Source organism: Elephantulus edwardii, unplaced genomic scaffold (genome assembly GCF_000299155.1).
Source record: "Elephantulus edwardii isolate Elephantulus edwardi_28Jun2011 unplaced genomic scaffold, EleEdw1.0 scaffold00316, whole genome shotgun sequence".
NCBI classification, from domain to species: Eukaryota; Metazoa; Chordata; class Mammalia; order Macroscelidea; family Macroscelididae; genus Elephantulus; species Elephantulus edwardii.
The window spans coordinates 1,715,627-1,737,404 of record NW_006400066.1 but is presented as its reverse complement, the minus strand read 5'-3'; the positions used below and the strand labels follow the sequence as shown (position 1 = coordinate 1,737,404).

General features: G+C 37.7%; 1 protein-coding gene across 1 annotated transcript in view; it reads left to right on the top strand.

The window, feature by feature from the left end:
- The window catches only part of CLUL1 (clusterin-like 1 (retinal)), a 37,419-nt gene extending 16,516 nt beyond the window's left edge, over positions 1-20,903 (top strand). Inside the window, exons 5-7 of the mRNA XM_006901287.1 lie at positions 777-917; positions 12,344-12,558; positions 20,715-20,903. Coding sequence (XP_006901349.1) covers positions 777-917; positions 12,344-12,558; positions 20,715-20,903 — 545 coding nt within the window. The remainder of the gene's footprint in view (positions 1-776; positions 918-12,343; positions 12,559-20,714) is intronic.
- The last annotated feature ends 875 nt before the right edge of the window (positions 20,904-21,778 follow it).

The window sequence follows — 21,778 nt, the reverse complement described above, 5'->3', positions numbered from 1 at the left end:
TGTTCATATCCTGTGCCCATTTTTCAATTTAATTGTTTACCTTTATCTTGTTGTGCTCAAGTATTTTAAATCTTTTCAATTGATTCCATTTCAACTCTTTTTATTAAATATTTTTATTGACTTGTGTGCAAAAAAATTATTATCTAGGAAAAAATGGAGAATTTTATGTTTTGTTGTGCACATTCTCAGCAACAGTAAAGTAAAAATAAAGTTTAAAATTATCATGATGCTCTCTGGAAATAAAATTATATGCATTAAGATATAGTGGTGGGTAGGTGTACTAATAATAATTTCTAATGATAAAATTGCTGGGATAAAAATATATACAATTTTTAATAGATATGTCAAATTGAGCAAATGGATGCACTAATAGGTAATTCCTATGTTTTAATGTTGTTGTTGTTATGTGCCGTGGAGTCGTTTGCGACTCATAGCGACCCTATGTACAACAGTCCTAAACCCTGCTCTATCCTGTGTCAATCTCACTGCCTCTGACACATCCATCCCGATTACCCCAGTCACTGAATCAATCCACCTCATAGAGGGTCTTCCCCTCCTGCGCTGTCCCTCCACTCTGCCCAGCATGATGTCCCTCTCCAAAGACCTGTCTCTCCTTACAACATGTCCAAAGTATGTCAGGCGAAGCCCCAGAATCCTTGCACTAGTTAAAAAATTTGAAAGCCCTAGTAAAAAGCAAAGAACATTGTATCCACTTCTTTAAAGCACTTCTTTAAACCTTAATGGCATAACTGTTTAAAATGTTTTGTCCCTTGCAGACCCCCACCAAGGAGGCCTGATGTCAGGACTGACTTTACCTGTGACTAGCAGAGGGCCATGTGAACGACTGGGCCAGAATTTGTCAGGATGTTTCAGATTTCGGGAAAGATGTCAAAATTGTCTGGATCACCTATGGGGAGGTAAAGAACTATTTTCTCATGGTTTCTTTAGTATTCTGGTCAGAGGTCTCAAGCATGCTTTCCCCCCCACCCTTGTTGTGTACAGTCGAGTTGGACCCAACTGGCACAAGAAGAGGCTGCCCCTTCGTCTCCAGAGGAGCATTTGGTGGTTTTGGGATTGCAGTGCAGCTTCTTGCCACTAGGCCACCAGAGCTCCCTACAAGCAGACTTTTTAATTTTTTTTTTTTTAAATATTGGGTATTCTTTTCTTTTTTTGTCAAGTATGCCTTTTTATCCAAGAGTCTGCTCACTGCGGAGCTCTGGTGGGTGGCCTAGTGGTAAGAAGCTGCTCTGCAATCCTGAAGGCGAGCAGTCGTCATCCCCCAGCTGCTCTGCGGGAGGATATGGACAATCTCCTCTCTTGTGATTAACCCGCTGGAGGATCAGCGATAGGTCAGTTCTGACTCGATGGTACACAACCACCACAACATGCTCACGGTGGGTATAAAATCTTTCTTTACTCCAAAGTAGGAAAGCTAAGTAAGTAATTCCATTTACAATAGCACCTAACAATAAAATGAGTTATCAACTATAACTCATAGCAACCTATGAGCAACAGATTTGAACCTTGGCCTCTCTTGTGCTATCTTCACTATCTCAAGTATACTTGAGCCCATTTTAACAGTTACTGTGCCAATCCATCTTGTTGCAGATCTTCCTTGTTTATATTGACTCTTCACCTTTTCAAGCATGATGCCTCTCTACAAGGCCTGACCCTTCCTAATAAGATGCCTAAAGTATGTGACCATTCTTGCCTCCAATGAGCACACTAGTTACACTTTCTCTAAGACAAAGTGTGTCTGTTCTTTGGCTGTTCATGGGATATTCAGTATTGTTCTCCAATACCACAACTTAAAGGCATTAATTCTTCTTCTTTCATCCTTAGTAATTTCCTGGCTTACAGTTGTATAACAAGTAACTGAGAAGACCATCTGCATCTTGGTCTTCAAATTAACATCATTGCTCTGAAAGACTTGAACAAGTCCCTGAAAGCAGATTTTCCCACTGTGGATAGTTTTTGAAGATTTCACTAAAATATTTTTATTTCTTGACTTCTAGTACCAAAAATGTTATTTGTGGATCCAAGTAAGATGAAATTGTTGTCAGTTTCAATCTTGTCTTCACTGATCATTATGTTGCCTATTGGCCGAGAGGTGAGGATTTTTGTTTTCTTGATGTTGACATGTATCCATATGGAAGACTGTTGTCTGTAATCTTCTGCAGTAAGTGTTTAAGTCCTCCTTACTTCCAGCAACCAAAGTTATGTCATCTGCATAATACAGGATGTTGATGAGTCTTGCTCCTATCCTAATGCCACATTCTTCATCATAAAGTTCAGCTCAGCATAAGACTGAATAGGTTTGGAGAAAACAAATAATCTAGGAATAAATCTAACTAGGGATGTGAAGGATTTGTACAGTAAAAATCATAAGACACTGTTAAATAAGATTAAAGAAGACTTAAATAAATGGAAAGGTGTTCCATATTCATGGACTGAAAGACAGCATGGTTAAGATGTCAATACTATTCAAATAGACCTATAGATTCAAAGTAATCCTAATCAAAATTCCAACAGCTTTCTTTATAAGAATAGAAAAACCAACTGTCAACTCCAATGAGTGGCAAGAAAGCCTGAATATCTAAAATAAGGTTAAAAGAAAAGAAAGTAGGAAGACTGACACTTCCTGATTTTAAAATGTACTGTATAACTACAGGGAGCTCTGGTGGCATGTTGTTGTCTTGTGTACCATCTAGTTGCAACTGACCTACAACTGTCCCTCCAGCAGGTTTTCAGAGGCAGTTAATCTCATGCGAGGAGATTTCCCACCCTTCTATTGCAGAGCAGCTGGTGGATTTGAGCTGCATGCCTTCAGGATTGCAGCATAGCTTCTTGCCACTAGGCCACCAGAACTCCCTATTTCATAGCAAATTGTTTTGTTAATCCAAAGACCAGTTCTCTCTGGTGGTTCAAATCCATCAGCAGCCCTAAAGAATAAAGATAAAGAATCTCCTCCCATGTGGCTTATAGCCTTGGAAACCCAATAAAGGGTCAGCTTTGCATAAGTTTTGACTTGGCAACACAGAGAAACAGGGAAAGAGGCCACTATAATAAGCAAAACAGCCTGGTACTGGTATAACAATACAGGCATGGAAAAAAAGAATAGGAGTGAGAGTCCAGAAATAAAACCAAACATCTATGGTCAATTGATTTTTTTAAATTTTATTTTATTATTTTTGTGTGTGTACCGTCAAATCCGATCTGACTGGTACAGGAGGATTTTGTCCTTCCTTCTCCAGCAAGAGCATCTGGTGGATTGCAGTGCAGCTTCTTGCCACTAGGCCACCAGAGCTTGCCTAGTCAATTGATTTTTGACAAAGGTATTAAATCCCTGTGATTGGGAAGAGTTTCTTCAATAATGGATGCTGGAAAAATTGGATTTCCACATGTAGAAAAATGACACAGCATCCATGCCTCCTATTATATATAAAAACAGATTAAAAATGGATTAGGGACCTGAATGTGAAAAATAAAAACCATATATCTTATAAGAAAATGCACGGGGAACACTGTTTTAATGTTTTTAGTTATAGATTATCCAATAAAGCAGCAAAAGCTCAAACCACAAAAGTCAAAATACATAAACAGAACTTCATAAAAATTTGAGGATGATGAAACTTGATCTCACATTTTGGGGGCACGTGGTCAGGAGGTGCAGGCCTTAGACAAAGACATTATGCTGAGAAAGGCCAGAGAAAGAAAGGAAGACCCTCAGCCATCTGGATTGGCTCAACACTGCAGCAGTGAGCTCAAGTACCTCAGACGTGATGAGATAGCTGGCACAGGATCGGACAGGGTTCTGATATGTTGTTCTCAGGGTCGCTGTGAGTCATTGTCTCTTAGGAGACTCTCCATGGCACCTAACAACAACAAACATAAAAATTTGAGCTTTTGTTCATCAAATAATTACCAAAAAAAAGTAAAAAGACAATTTCACCAAAAAAGACATTCTAATGGTCAATAAACATACCAAAAAATGCTTATTGTCATTAGCCATCAGAGATTTACAAACCAGAATCACAGTGGGTTATCATTTCCTTCCCACTACGATGGCTAAGAGTGAAAACCAACCAAAACAGGAAATAAATATTGGCAAGGATATAGGAAACAAGAATCCTTACCCATTGCTGGTGGGAGTGCAAAATGGGATTACCATTGTGAAAAGAGTGTTCAATTTCCACCTATGTGATTTACAGCCTCAGAAAACCAACCAGAAGGTCAGTTATGAATTCCAACTCCCCAATGAGTTAGAGTTTTGAGTGCCTCAGTTCTTAAAATGGGACTAACATGTGACCTAGCAATTCCTCCCCTAAATATATGCTCAAAGATTGAAAGCAGAGACTTTTACACCAACATTCACCTCTGTATTAGTCACAATGAAATGGTGATACTCTTTCCACCATTCACAGATGAATGGATAAGCCAAATGTGATGTATGCATACAATGGGATACTTCTCAGCCAGTAGGAGAAATGAAATCTTAACACACGCTTAGTATGAACGGAGCTTGAAGACATTATGCAGATTGAAACAAGACAGTTACAATAGGACAAATATTCTATGATCTCACTAATTTCAAAGACAACCGAAACAAAAGCAAACTCACTTCCATTAAGCTGATTCCAGGTTATAGCCACTTTTCTACTGGGTCTCCACAGCTGTACATTTCTACAGGAGGAGAATGTGCATCTTTCTCCACAAAGTACCTAGTAGAGTTGAAGCACTGTCCTTTCAATTGGAAGACTGACACATAACACACTACATCACTGGAATTCCAATGGTGATTAATTTTATAAAATACAGTATTGATGAAGAACAGTGTGAAACAATGTATATGAACTTTGTAAACAAACCAATTAAAAATATTATGGGGAAAACCATAAGAAAAGGCAAATACATAGCTCACAGAGTAGTTATCAGGGCTGGGGGTGGAAAGGAAAATGGAGGTTAATTATGATGGGGAAAATGTCATTGATTGAGAGTAGGGTCGCCATTAAGGGTAGGGCTTCATAGCCAAGTGTTAAAATTACTGTCAATAAACTGTTGCACACCTGTTAAAAGTAGAAATGACAAAAGTTGAGTGTTAGACATATTTGCACTAACAGCAAAAAGAATAGCTTCTGAGTATAACCAAATACCTTATGGGAGTTAGACCTTTGGTTCATAGGTTTAGGGTCTTCCTTCACTCTCTCACTCATTGCCATTGATTCAGAGTCAACTCATAGCTGACCCTCCAGCAGGTTTATATAGACTGTAAATTATATGGGAGGGGATTGCACATCTTTCTCCCTCAGAATAGATTCAGGGGGATTAAAACCACCCCCCTTTGGGTTGGTAGCACAACTCCCTATCCAGTGGATCACCAGAGCTCCCATAGGGTCAGAGTTTGCAGACATGGGTCCAATAATGTGGTCTTAAAATCTTCCACGTGGCCATCTAAGCCATGACAACATCTCTCTATTCACCTAGAGCTACAGAGGAATAGGAGAAAGAAATAAGGAAAAGGAAGAGGAAATAGAATGTGTGGCTAATTCCCTCCTGAGCATGGGCAACTGCTTCTTTCACCACGAAGCCAGAATGTCATATGGTTACCACAAGTGAGCATTTTGATCAGTGACTCTCTAAAGAGTCAGAAGGGAGAAAATGAAGAACAGAACTTCAAAGTTTCATAAAGTCTAGCTTTCTAGAGCTAAGCAAGTTAGATAATCCCTTGAAACTTTTCCCTGAGGAAAATCTTTAAATCTTAAAACAAAAACATCCCCTAAGTCTTCTTATAACTTGACAATCATTTATCGTATCAGACAAAATGTCTGCCTTGTAATTATACTCTTCTAAGAACTCTTCACATGTGATCAAATTCACAACATCAAATCAAGAGATTAAATGGGAAATTTCGGGGGCACTGAGTGTTAGTGAGAGGAAACAATTTAGAAAATTATAGAAATATATATACAACTGGAGGAATGTAATGAATGTCCCTAGATTATACATGTAGAAATGGTTGAATTGGTGTATGTTTTGTTTCTATATTGTTGGTGTATATGTGTTGTTGTTAATGTTATGTGTTGTCAAGTCAGAACCAACTCATATCTGACCCTTCAGTGGGTTTTCAGAGGCAGTAAATTGAATGAGGGGAGATTGCCCATCTTTATCCTGTGGATTTCCAGAGGCAGTAAATTACATGGGAGGGGATTGCCCATATTTCTCCTGGGGGATTCAAACCATGTGCCCTTGGGTAGGCAGTACAGATCCTTACCACTAGGCCACCAGAGCTCTCATATGTTTTTATATTCTCAACAAAATAACACACACACAAAATGTTTAAAATCCTTGAAATAGCAGGTTGAAAAATCAGTGAGCACAATACAAATTAGTATCTCAATAAATTATCAACAACTTGAGTTTGTATCTTTGGCTAAGGTATTTCTAAACCTTAGGCTTCTCTATTGAGTAATTTGTAAATTAAGGACTAGAAGTAATCCTTGGATTCTAAATCAGTTATTCTATACAGCAAGTTTCAGAAAATCTCAGATCATACTTCAGTACTTGCAAAATAATAGGTCTTGTGCCCTTAATTTCCTTCAAAGCAGACTGCTGAGAATATTACACCTACAAAAAGAGCAAAATGAATAGCTGATGGAAGCACATTTATGTTCCGGTGCTGACTATTCTGTCTTCTGAGAATAAGCAATTTGCAACAAATTTATTTAGTTAGAAAAAATGAAAGTAGAATTATTATGCCATTTAGCAAGTTTTTATAGAAAACATACTGGCTATCAAATCTATCATGACTTATAGCAATGGGCATACCATAATATTAACTATTATCATCTTTGAGTTATATGATTATAGATTTTTTTATTAAAAACAAACTGTATTTACCAAACTTTTCATCATGAGCATATGTGTATACTTAAAATAAAAATATTTTTCAATTCTTAAACATCTCTAAAATCTAAGTTTGACTTTTTATCTAGAATTTACTTTTATTTAGTAACCTTGCTCAGGGAATCTATACCTTACAGATCAGTGATGTCTATTAATGGCATAAGAAGCCCTGATTGTACAGTGTAGAGCATGTTAACCAAAAGGCCAGTGGTTTGAATCTGTGACCCTCTCTAAAGAAAGAAGGTGGGCTTCCTCATAAAGGTTTATGGTCTCGAAATCTAATGGTTTGGAATTGACTTGATAGTGGGTTTAGTAATGAAATTGGCCTTCTGCTGCGTAGATTAATGCATTGCAAGTTGTCTTCACTATCTAATGTACTATTACAGAAATATTAAAAGTGGATAGCTTTTTGTCCATGAGTCAAACGGTGGGTGTCCTTAGGTCAAATGGTGGGTCTCAATGACTAGCCTTTCCACTAGCAGTCAAGCACTTAGCCATTACATCACTTGGGCTCTGACAGCTCACTTGCAACTGGGACCATAACCATAGACATTGCTGTTAAGTGCTGTCAAGATGGAATCCACTCATAGCTGACCCTCCAGCAGGTTTTCCGAGACTGTAAATAATGTGAGAGGAGATTACCCATCTTTCTCCCTTGGAGCAGATGGTAGATTCAAACCACCGGCCTTTGGATTGACAATGCAATTCTTTATCCATTAAGACACCAGAGGGAGGCTAGGTTTTACAGCACCTCAAAAAATCGAGAGCAATCACACAATACCGGGAACCATGGTCTAGACAAGTTGGTACATATACAGCACGAGGAGTCTAGGGGGGGTGGGAAGCACAATTCAGTCATGACTCAGAATATCTACATGTCTTCAACTTAAAGAAAGTAAGGTTCTTGTTCTAATTTTTTGGATGTTGTTCAATGACTTAAATGAGTTCAATATTTAACCTTCTCTTTTTGTTTTTAAGTTTGACAAGTTTATTCCTCTTGAATTTTATTTATAATTTTTTATTTTAATGAAAGTTTACAGAGACTTAGGGTTTCCAGTGATTCATTGTTGCGCTTTTCTCCCTGCCCACCCCCTTCCCAGTACTTCCACTCTCTTTTTGTTTAAGCATCATCATCCTAGGCTCTTACATCCTAATTATCTGGTTAGCTGGGGGTGGGAAGGGGCAGAGATTTCCTAGGCCCTAGAACTGGAGCAAGACTTCAGGGACCACAGTGGATGTAAACCCAACACACCTGAGCAAGCTGAGCTCATTCCTAGAAGGACCGATTTCACAAATCATTTATGGGTTGTTGTTTAACTTTATTGATAGAGATCTTTGCAACATGAACGTTTTTATTTTGATGCAATGCAATATATGCCTTTTTAAAAATTGCTTGGTGTCATAGCTAAAAAACAATTATCTAACTCAAGGTCATGAAGATGTATTCCTATATTTTCTTCTAAGAGTTTTGTAGTTCCAGTTTTTATATTTAGGAATCTGATTCCATTTTTAGCTAATTTTGTATTAAGTATGAGGTAAGAGATTCATTTCTTTCATTCGCATGTGGATATCCAGTTGTCCCAATGCTATTTATTGAAAAGACAATACTTTCCCTATAAAGTTGTTGTGGCACCTTGTCAAAAACTCATTATAAGGGTTTATTTCTGTACTCCAATTCTATTCCATTGATCTATATGTCTATCCTTATGCCAGTACCACATTGTCATGAATATTGTAGCATTGTAGTTAGTAAGTTTAAAACAAGTCCATGTAAGTGCTCCAACTCTGGTCTTTGTTTTTGAAATTATTCTATTTATTCTGTATTTCTTGCATTTGCATATGAATTTGAAGATTACATTGTCAATTGCTACAAAAAGAATAGTCAAAATTTTGGAATGTATTAATTTAACTCATAAATCAATTTTGGGAGTATTGCTATCTTGATATTAACCCTTCCCAATCCAAGCACATGGTATGTCCTTCCATTTACTTAGGTTTTCTTTCTTCCCCCCACCCCCCGACCCTGGTTTCAGTGTAGGAGTATTGTATTTCTTTAAAAAAATTATCCCTAAGTATTATTTGGTTTTTGGTACTGTTAAAAAGGGAATGGCTCTATTAATTTCGTTTTTAATTTTTTCATAGTGTATGGGAATAGAATTGATCTTTATTTTATGATCTTTTATTCTGCAACCTTGATGGACTGTTTAATAGTTATAATAAGGGTGAGAGAGTGTGGATGTGTGTTCATGATGTGTATGCAAGAACACCCATTAAGACTTGTTAATATATAAGATTATATTATCTGTGAGTGGATCTAGTTTTACATTTTCCTTTCCTGTGTGATTGTACTTTACAAGAAATTTCACCTTTGTTGGACTGTATTCTTTTTCTTGGATTGTTGTTATTATGTGCTGTTGAGTCACCTACAACTCATAGCAACTCAGTAGCTCTGAAGCTTGCCCTGTCCTGACCTAGTCTGACGCAGACCGCGTGAACTTTGATAAATGTAGATAATTGTAGAGGGGCTTCATGCCTTTTGTTCACAGGGTCACTATGAGTTGTGCTCAACTCAAAGGCAATCAACAACAAGAAAACAAAAAAATTAAAGCAAGATATTTGCTATGAATATATCTCTTTGACTCTTATAAGCCCAAAGGTTTCCCTGTTAAGGATTCTGAAACAATTTCTGAAAATGTTTGAAGAGTGAGACAATTTTGTATATTTGCGAATATTCTAAGGAGTAAAAAGGCACCTTAAATTTAAATATATTCTGTAGAGACTCCTTTATTAAATTTTAAATGGGATAAGACAAAGACAACTGTTCCAGAATGAGGGAGACCATCTGCATGATGTCAAAGGGGTCCCCTGAATCATGACATGGCTTTCATGTATAAGATGGGGGGGAAGGAGATTATCAAAAGATTATGACTGGTGTATTTGTAGGAGCAAGGACACCCCAGATTCAAACATACTCTTTCATTAAAACATAAACAACAGTCTAGAATAAGAGCTTCATAGTAAAGTGGACGTGGACTGTGGAAGGAGGGAATTATAAAACAAGGAAAGTTGGTGTTTTTTTTTTCTTTCAAGGAGAAAAGTGAAATGAGGGGAGGGGTGGGCAGGGAGGAAAATGTGCAACAATGAATGAATGGAAAGCCATGTTTTCTACAAACTTTCATTAAAATCTCAATATTTTTTAATGGACATAAACAAGCTTATCCCTCATCTTGTGAGATAGCAGGTGAAAAGCTGGTCAAGCCTGAAGCCAAGAAGGCAGATGTCAGTGGCAAAGTTTAAAAGGCGAAGCGTAAGGGTAAACACGTGAGAAGGTGATGCTGCCCTGCAGCCAGAACCCTGTAGGTTTCCCTGATCAGCTGTGTATCAGCTTGTACAAGAGAAAGTGTTCAACCATTAAGTCCAGGGCTGAAAAGGAGAAGGTTCTTGCTACTGTCACAAGACCAGTTGGTGATGATAAGAATAGTGGAACCCAAGGAATGAAACTTCTCAAAATGCCTAGGTATTACCCTACTGAAGGTGTGCCTCGGAAACTGATGAGTCACACAAAACCCTTCAGTCAGCATGTGAGGAAACTGCGCTGTAGCATCAGGCCCAGGACAGTTCTGATCACAGGGTCCCACAGAGGTAAGAGAGTGGTTTCCCTGAAGCAGCTGAATAGTGGCTTGCTCCTTGTGACCTGGCCTCTGGTCCTCTATCAAGTTCTTCTGCAGAGAATACACCAGAACTTTGTTATTGCCACCTCCATTAAAGTTGACATCAGTGATGTGAAAATCCCAAAACATCTCACTGATGCTGACTTCAAGAAGCAGCTGCTGTGGAAGCCCACACAACCAGGAGGATGAGATATTTAACACAGAGGAGAAACAGGAGATTATAGAACAGCACAAGAGTGATCAGAACACTGTGGACTCCCAAATTTTGCCCAAAATCAAAGCCATTCCTCAGCTCAAAAGCTACCTGCATGCTTTATTCTCTCTCACCAATGGAGTTTATCCACACAAATTGGTGTTCTAGATTTCTAGCAAAAGACCTAGTTAAATAACAGTTAAAGTTAGTGGTGGTGTTATTGTTACATGCCATCAAGTCACCTGGGATTCACAGTTACCCTATGTAGCCTGGAAGCCTGCCCTATCCTGAGCTAGTCTCACTAACTCCAACGCACCTAATCCCACTGCCCCAGTTACCAAGTCAATCCATCTCCTTCAGGGTCTTCCTTTCCTGTGCTGTCTCTCCACCATTCCAAACATGATGTCCTTCTCCAAGGACTGGTCTCTCCTGGTCACGTGCCTAAAGTATGTGAGAAGAAGCTTCAAAATCCTAACCTCCAAGAAGAAACTTGGTTTAACCCTCTCCAAGACAGACCTATTTGTTTTCTTGGCAGTCCATGGTATGTTCAATATTCTTTTCCAGCATCACAATTCAAAGGCATCAATTCTTCTGTCATCCTTAGTCATTGGACAGCTCTCTCTGATACATAGCAAGTAAATGCAAAGACTATGGCCTGGATCAGGAAGGACAGAGACAGACAAGTCATTCTAGAGGGAGGTATCATGGCACTAGTGGTGTTCCACTGGATCATGGTCATGGCTTGCATGTATATAATCTAGAGACAAAGCAAATCATCACAAGATCTTAATTAGTGTCAATTACAATCCATCACAGACTAAAGAAATGGGCGAAAGGCCATTACTGTGGTACCTACACAGCTGCAGATTTAAAAAGCTTAGAGATGTGGTTCAGGGGCTTCCCATCACCTGACATAGTGGTGGCTGTGGCTATAACTTGGGATCATGGAGGTTATTTTTGGTAAATCATTAAGGACAAGTTCCCTGGTTTCCTGTGCACATGCTGAGGTCAAATTTCCTCTCCACAGGTTCACCTTCAGTCCAGCAGGAGACGCAGACTGCTAGTTCAAGTTTAAAGAACTGGGTGTGAAGAGGCAGATTCAGGGTTCAGACGTAGCATAAGCAAGAAAGCATTGCCTGACATAAATGTTGGAAGTAGGTCACAGCCCTGATGAAACTCCCTTTCAACTGACTGACTTCATAGCAGATCTCATCACAAAGGTGATTCTATTCTAGCATATATCTCCAAGGGAATGACTGCAGCATGACTTCCAAACCAGAGAATTATAGGCAGCTGAGCTGACACATGGCTTTAACTATCACACACCCATTCCTTGCCATCAAATTGATACCAACTAATAGATGACTCTCCATTGGGTTTCTGAGACTGTAAGTCATACAGAAGATTGCCCACTTCTCTCCCTAGGGGTGGCTGAAGGTTTTAAACAGCCAGAGAAGCTCAGTCTTGAGGTTAGCAGTGCAACTCCCTATGGACAATATCAATTATCACATCAGCTTAAGAGAATTCTAAACTCCATAGACCTTTTTCTTAACTATGATTCTTTATTCTTTTCCAGACTGCCCTGGTGTACCAGAGCTGCATACAGAATTAGATAAAGCTTCTAAATTGGTCAACGTGTCCAATCAGCAATACACCCAGATTCTCCAGATGACGCAGGATCACTTGGAAGACACCATGTATCTTGTGGAGAAGATGAGAGGACAATTTGGTTGGGTGTCTGAACTGGTCAACCAGACCCTGGGAACAGAGAGCAGCTTCAGTCCAGTAAAGGTAACTTTGAGATACAAGAGCATACATAGATGTTACCCTGGCATATTGTGATTTTCCTATTCATTTACTTGTTGATTATATTTTAATTTTAAAAGAAACTTTAGGGAGATATTCATATTTCCATTGTGATCATATTCAGCCTGCCCAGGTATAACATAATGCAGGGTCTTCAGAAAACATGGTATTCCATAAACAATCAATCTAAAATACAGAGTACTTTAATCCAGAGTTAGCGAATTCTATTTGTACTTGAAGTGCTATCAGAAATAGAATGAACGTAAAGAAACCTACCTAGCCAATGTAGTTTTTAAGTCCAAGATCATCCGACCTTTGAAACTCACCAGCTGTGTAGTATAGGGAAATGTTCTTAACCATTGTAGGCCTCAGTTTTGCTAACTTTAAATTGGAAATAATAATACTTGCATACATGCATGTAAAGTGATTAGTATAAGTTGCTTGTACAAAGTAAGAACTCTGTAAATGATGCCACTTACTAGTTTGTCTGTGGTTTGTTTTTTAGTTTGGGGTTGTGTTTTTGTTTTGTTTTGTTGCTTACTGCTATTTACTTTGTGACTATAATCTATCAATACTGCAGAAGAAGATTGAGTCAGTTGGCTTCCAGAACTATTTACAGCCTTGAGGACTCTGTGGAACCATTCTATTCTGTTTTATTGGGTTGCTTTGAGTCAGAATCAACTAGATGGCAGTGAGCTTGGTTTGGGGCTTTTCTGTATTAATCACGAGCTCCAGCAGTGCAATAGTTAAGCACTTGGCTCCTAGCTGAAAGGTTTGCAGTTTGAGCCTCCAGTGACTCTGTGGGAGAAAGATATGACAGTCTTCTGGAAAGATTCAGCTCAGCTCATTGCTTTCGAGTTGAAACAGACTCATAGCTAGCCTTCTAGCAGATTTTCAAGATTATAAATCACAATGGAAGAGACTGCCCACCTTTCTCCTACAGAGCTTCTGGTGGATTAGAACCACCAAAAACGTGAGGCCTTTTGGGTTAGCAGCACAATTCCCTATGGACTGAGCCACCAAAGCATAGTTCTGGAAAGATTACAGCCTAGAAAATCCCACCCCCTCCTACAGGGTGGTTATGGATGGGAATTGAATCAACAGCAGTGAGTTTGCATTTATAGATTAATGTTCACATAAAAATATAGTACCTTTTAAAGTTGCTTCTGTGCAATGTCTTTCATATTCAATCAATAAATCTTTTGCTTAACATTAAAAAGAAACGCATTTGCCAGGGAATGGATTTCTTTTATCAACACACATATACACAACATTAATACACAAATAGTATTTCCAGATTTCTTAATAAAATTTGGATTTTATTTTAAATTACTATGCAAAGAAATTGAGTACATAAAATCCTGGGTAGCATATCATGTTGGTTCCTACCCAGATATTCCTTTTCTTAGTTTCATCTGTTCCTGCTGCAGACTGCTTCCCCCTGCAATCTTCTCAAAATGACTACTGCTGGCAGATCATGCTCAGTTTCCTACAGGATGAAGCTGAAGCTTGGTGTCACTTGAAATAACCCATATCTGACCCTCTGGCATGTTTACAGAGGCAGTTAATCCCACAGGAGGAGATTGTCCATCCTTCTCCTACAGAGCAGCTAGTGGCCTTGAACCTCATGCCTTGAGGATTACAGTGCAGCTTCTTAACACTAAGCCACCAGAGCTGCCTCGTATAGAATAAACCCCAAAAGAAAAACACCAAGGTATATCATAGTCAAATTTTCAAGAGTCAAACACAAGGAGAGGATTCTGAAAGAAGCTAGGGAAAAACAAAGACTAACCTATAAAAGGGGAGCTCTGGTGACCTAATAAACAAAGGAGAGATTAAGTGCCTTTCTCAGCAGAAACCATGCAAGTCAAAAGATAGTGAAATGACATATATCAAAGAACACAACTATCCATCAAATATGATAGCAAGATGAAGGCATTCTGAGAAAAGTAGAAACGAAGGGAGTTTGTAAAAGCAAGACCACTGTTGCAGAAAATACTGAAGGAAGGCTTTCTCACAGAGATGACACAGAAAGGAAGATAGATCAAAGTAACCAGCAACAACACAAATAAAGAGCCCAACAAAATTATGGCAATAAAAATTTACCTCTGTTTGATCAGGTGCTACTTAGTTGTCTTTTAATCTTTTGGCCTGATGGTGTACCCAGACCATTTCCATTTAATTCCATTGTTTGTGCTTTATTTGTTTGTTTTTGTTGTTGTTGTTATGTGCCATCAAGTTGACCACGACTCATAACAAGCCTATGAACAATAATAGCTCTGAAACCTGCCTTATTCTGAGGCCATCTCATTCTCTTTGGCATACCTGTCCTCATTGCCACAATCACTGCGTCAATTCATCTCACCCAGAATCTTCCCTTCCTGTACTGATTCTCCATCCTTCCCAGCAGAATGTCCTTCTCCAAGGACTTGTCCCTCCTGGCACTATGCCCTAAGTATGTGAGATGGAGCTTCACAATCCTTTCCTCCAAGGAGCAACCTGGTTTCACGCTCTTGATTTATTTTAACTGTGAGATATTTATTTTCATAATCATAAAAACAGGAAGGCTAAAGCTGAGAAATCTGAGAGTCAGAAGATTATGTTACCTTTGAAGGTAAAAAAAAACCAGCAACTGTACCTGCTTTTTAAAACTTTCTTTAAATGTACTTTAAAATATCTTTTGAATATTCATTGAACTTCCTGTACCAGGGGCAAGTAAAAATGACAAGGATAAAGAAAGAAATGCATCTTTAAAGCTGAGTTCATGATTGTAAACTTCAGCCCATGGAACTCATCTCTAATGTTTATGAATGTGCAGTTTCTCTGAGCTCCCTCATCCATAGAGATGGAAATGTAAATTGGCTGTAAATAAACATCTACTTTATGAAAAAATAAATACAAAAAATTATCTCTGAATAATCACATTGAATCTGAATGGTTTCACTATACTAGTTAAGAGAACGAGTAGCAGATTGGATAAAAAAAAAAACAAAACCTGTTAATATGTTGTCTACAAGAGACACATTTGAAAAATGAAGACAAATATAGACTAAAAATAAAGGGGTGGGAGAAATCAAGCAAATGGAAACCAGGGAAAAAAGCAGAAGTAGCAATATTAATCTCCAATAAAATACACTTCAGAGTAAAAACCATCCCTAAGGAAAAGGAAAGACCTAAATAATGCTTAAAGGGACAAAAGAACAAGAGTATATAACCATAATAAATATCTATGCACTGAATGATAGAGCGGGAAAATATACAAAGCAAATGTTAACAGGACAAAAAAAAAACAGACAACACCATAATAGTAGTAAGAGACTTCAGTATATCACACTAAGTAAAGACAGAGCTACTAGAAAGAAACTCAACAAATATGCTGAAGAATTAAACTACAAAATTAACAAACTTAATCTCATGGATATATACAGGCTACTGCACCCTCAAAGAGATCAGGATGTGTTTCCCCCACCACCACCACCACCAGGATGCACAGAACATTCTCCAGAATGGATCACATTTTTGGTCACAAAGTAAGCCTCAATAAATTTAAAAAATGTCAAAATAATACAAAACAACATTTTCTCTGACCACAATGCTACAAAATTAGAAATCAACAACAAGAGGATTATGGAGGAAAAAAATGCACCTAGAAGCTGAACAACATCCTGCTTTAACCTGCTGTAACCACATGAGTGGTTAATAGAAGAAATAAAATATAAAATAAAAAGCTTCCTGTAACAAATGAGAATAAAAAGACAACTTATTAAAACCTCTGGGAAACAGCCAAAGCAGTACTTAAAGATCAATCCACAGCAAAAAGCAAATCTGTTGAAAGGGAAGAATGAACAAAAGTCAATTATTTAACACGACATCTTCAACAAATACAAGAATAACAGCAAGAAATACCAACAACTTCTAAAAAAATGTATAAAAATTAGGGCAAAAATAAATGAAATAGAAAACAGAAAAACAATTGAAACTACCAATAAGACCAGGAATTTGTTCCTGGATAAAGTAAATAAAATTGACAAACTACTAGCAAGAGAAAGAAAAGATACAAATAATCCAAATCAATAAGAGATGAGAGACCATGTCATAATAGAATCAACTCAAATAAAAATATTCATAATGAAATTTTATGGAAAACTACACTAAAACAAATATGAAAACCTAGAGGAACTGGACAAACACTAAGAAATTCACAACCCACCCAGACTGAAGAAGAACACCTGAACAAACTCATCACAAAAGAAGAACAGTTATGAAAAAATTTTCAACAACAAAATAACCCGTGGGCCAAATGGTTTTACCAGTGAATTTTACCATTAAAAGCTGTCACCATTCTTACATGACATATTTCAGCAAATAGAAAAAGATGGAATATTCCTTGAATATAAGGCTTGAATTTGTTATTCAATTCCTTCTACTTAAGAAATGCTGAGCGAGTTTGGCCCTTTCAATTTTCCAACTCCAGCTCTTTGCAAATTTCATTATAAAACTTTGTTTTGTCTTCCCACACCACCCTTTGAAATCTTCTATTCAGCTCCTTAACATCTTGATTTCTTCCTTTTGTTTTGGTTTCTTGGCACTCTAGTGCAATATTCAGTCTCTTCTGGTGTCCAACGTGGTCTTTTCTTCTTCCTATGTCTTTGTAATGACCGTTTTGCATTCTTCTTGGATAATACTCTTGATAACCTCCTGCAGCTTATCTGGTCTTCACTCATTAGTATTTAAGACCTCAAACCTGTTCCTGAGATGGTCTTTACCTCATGAGGGATAGACTCAAGATCAAACTTTGGTCCTTGTGAATTTGATTTTATTTTCTTTAGCTTTAGTTTGAACTTGCACACAAGTAGTTGATGATCTGATACACAATCAGCACCAGGCCTAGTTTTCAGAGTTGACACTGAGCTTCTCCAGTGATTTTTCTTGCGGATGTAGTCAATCTGATGCCTATGTAGACCATCAAGTGAAGTCCCTCTCCAGGCTGCTCCTTGGAGGCAAGGATTCTGGGGCTTCGTCTGACATACTTTGGACATGCAAATAGATGAGAGGATCTTCTAAAAATCAAATCTTCATGCAAATAAAAAACTTCTCCAACAGGGTAAAAAGGAAGTCCAAAAGCTGGGGAAAAATATTTGGCAATGACATATCTGATAAAGAACTCATACCTAAAATTTATAGAATACTTCAGCACCTCAAAAAGAAAAAAGTAAACAACCCAATCACAAAAATGGCACAAGATATAAACAGACACTTCATCAAAGAATAAATTCAGCTGGCAAACATACACATGAAGAAATGTTCAAAATTCCTAGGTATCAGAGAGTTGCAAATCAAAACAACTGAGATACCATTCCACCCTTTTTTTTCTGTTCTTTTTTTATTATTATTAAGTTTTATTAGTTTTAATGAACATTTACAGAGATTTGGGGTTTTCATTCATTCATTGTTGCACTCATTTCACCCTTTTTGAAGCAAAGTTCAACAGGACAGCAGACAACAAATGCTGGCAAGGGTGTGGAGAGATTGGAACTCTTATTCACTGCTTGTGGGAATGCAAAATGGTACAACCACTATGGAAGGCAGTCTGGCACTTTCTCAAAAAGTTGGAAATAAGAAATATCATTTGATCCAGCTATCCCCCTACTGGTAATATACCCTAAAGAATACAGAGCTGTGACTAAAATGGCTGTGTGCACATTCATATTTATTACTGTATTATTCACAATAGCAAGAAGATGAAGCATCCGTACGACCCATCAACAAAGGAATGAATAGAAAGACTGTGGTACATTCCCACAATGGAATATTATGAACTTGTAGAATACTCTGCAATGTGGGTGAGACTGGAAGAGATTATGCTGAGTAATATCTCAATCACAAAAGGACAAATATTAAAAAATGTGATCATTGTAAAATAGGAATGACTCAGGAGTTGGGGAGAGAGCAAAAGAGTAGATAGACAATGAAAACTGCAGTGGAACAGATGAGGGGAAGGACTGTCTGAAAGGAATGTATGATTATGCAATTACTATGGAAGATAGCCTGGCATTTCCTCAAAAAGGTGAATATAGAAATCCCATATGATCCAGCTATTCCACTACTAGGAATATACCCCAAGGAAATTTAAATTTAGACATGAGCAGAGATATATATGTGCACTTTTGTTCACTGCAGCATTATTTATAATAACAAGAAAAAGGAAACAGCTCAAACACCCATCTACAAATGGATGAATAGAGAAACAATGGTATATCCACAAAACAATACCATGCAGCCCTAAAGAACCACAAATTCGCAAAACACTACACATACTAGAGGACATTATGCTAAGTTAAATAACTCAGTCACAAAAGGATAAAGACTGTATAAGACTATTATTTATGTATAAATACTATTATTTGGCAATGTTTTAAAAATAGTTCTTTTAAGATTATCAGGTTACATTGTTAGTATGTGGTTTGAATCCACCAGAGCTCTGCTGGATAAGTAGGGGCAATCTTCTGAACCAGTCAGATCTGCTTTGCCAGTACACAAAAGATAATACATTTTTTTAAAAATTTTTTTAAGTTACATTGTATTTTTTCATGTAAATCATCAAATTATATGCACTTGATTATTCATTAAAAGGATAACTGATTTCAGATGACTAGTTCTTACAAAAATCACAGATAAATTATCTAGAAAAATTCAGTATAAAATTTGACACACGAAATAAAAAAAAATTGACCCATGATATTATTATTTGTGGCACAGATAATAGTACTTAGCAAGGTAAATTCTGGAAGAAGAAATGTGAGAAAAAATCAAATTATTTCCATTGAGTATGAACCAACTTACAGCTGACCTTTCATTGGGTTTCTGAGGCTGTAAGTTAATGTGAAAGGAGACTGTGCAACTTGTCAAATTGCTGGTGGATTCAAACCGCCAGAGAGCTGCAGCCTTTGAGTTAGCAGCAAAATTCCTACAAAGTTTAAAACCTATGTCTGACCATCTATTCTCTTTCTCTGCTATGGGAACAAATAAAGCCATATCTTTTACTGCTACATCCTGGAGATGTCCAACTGAGCATGTGAATGGTACAGATAGAAAACTAGCTATCTAATCAACAATGAGGGAACTCTGGTGGTCTTGCAGTAATGAGTTGTGCTGCCAACCCAAACACATGTGGTTCAAATCTACCAGCTACTCCTCAGAAAAAAGATGGACAATCTCGTTTCATGTGATTGATAGTCTCTGGAAATTCACTGAAGGGTCAACTATGAGTAGTTTCTGACTTGATGGCATATAACAACAATCAGCTCTGACTCATAGTGGGCTTATATACAATAGAGTGGAATGTTGCTCAGTCCTGTGTCATTTTCACTCTCAACACTGTGTTTAAGATCAAAGTTGTGGCTATTGTGCCAACCCACCTCCCTCTCACCTTTGTTGGCCTTCTGTGTCACAAACATGCTGTTGTCCTCTAGTGACTATCCCTGATGACATGTCCAAGCCAAATGGGTTGAGCAATGTTCAGAATGTCTTCATTGGGTGATTTTTAGAAGTGGTTTACAAGACCTTTCTGCCTAGTCTCGGTTGAAATCTGTCTACAACAGCGACATTGACCTTGTCAGTATTCTAAATGGCAGTGCCATAGCTTCCTGTTGTCTTTAAGAAAGTGCAACCAGAGTGCTCCTTAGAGGCAAGGATGAGGAAACTTCATCTTATATACTTTGGACATGTTATCAGCAGGGACCAGTCCTTTTGAAAAGACATCATGCTGAAAAACGAAAAGGGTCAGAGAAAGAGAGGAAGACTCTCAACACAGTGACTGACATAGTGACTATTAACAGTGGGCTCAAGCATGCCAGAGGTAGTGAGGATGACACTGAATAGGGCAGGGTTTCAAGCTGCTGTTTATAAGATTGCTATGATATAGCAAACTGACAGAAGGTCAGGCTTGCCCCCCAGGTCTGTGTGAGACATCTTTTAATGGATATGTAGCATGAATGAAACTTTCTGTTGTCTGAAGCCACTGAAATGTTTGGGTTAATCTGTTTCTTCACTACAAACTAGCCTATCCTAACTGCTTTAAACCAATTGTTAATGTGTACTGGGATTTAGCAATATTTTACAGAATAACCCCTCTTCTTTAGGTAGTTCCAGGTGTTCATGAAGAAAAATTATCTAAACAAGATGAAAAAATGCTAGATTTAAGCATTCTGCCTTCCTCTAATTTCACACTCAAGATTCTTCTCAATGAAGGTTCTGAGAGTTCCAACTTTATCAGCTCTCTGGTGACAAAAGCACTACAGAATTTTAAGGAGCATTTTAAAGCTTGGTAAGTAGAGTGCCTTACTGTAAATGTTTTATTCATAGGGATAGCTAATTCATAAAATATCCAAATCAGTTTTCAGTGATTGGAAAATATGTTCACCCTCATGATTGGTGCTGAAAGATATGAAAACCAGAATAAATGGATTTTTTTTACTTTTCAAATTTACAAATTAAGAAAATAAAGTAATATAAAATATTTGTAAAAATATGAGAATTCTCACATATTATTGGTGGAAACATAAGTCTGCCGTTTTGGAAAGCTATTTGAGTATGAGTATTATTGTTATTGTTGTTGTTAGGTGTCATTGAATCAAGTACGACTCATAGCAACCCTATGAACAAAAGCTCTGAACCTAGTCCTGTCCGGCACCATCCTCACACTTACGACACACAAGAGCCCATTGTAGCAGACACCATGTCAATCCATCTGGTTAAGGGTCTTCCTCTCTTCACTGACCCTCCACCCTTCCCAACATCATGTCCCTCTCCAAGGAATAGAACTTCCTAACAATATGTCCAAAGTATAGGAGGCAAAGCTTCATCACTCTTGCCTCCAAAGAGCACTCTGGCTGCACCCTCTCCAAGACATAAATATTTATTTTCTTGGCCATCCACAGGATGTTCAGTGCTCTTCTCCACCACAGCCCAAAGACATCAATTCTTTTTCTATCACCCTTATTCATTCATTGTCCAGGTCTTAGATGCATAGCTAGTAGTCAGAAAGACCATAACCTGAATCAGATCAACATAAAAGCATTGTTTAATGATATAGTAATTCCACTTCTGGAATCAGTCTTAAAGGATAAACCTAAATTTGATTAGTAGTTCCCTCTTCCTGTCCAACATCTATATTTGTAGATTTAAAATGGTAAAGTATTAAATG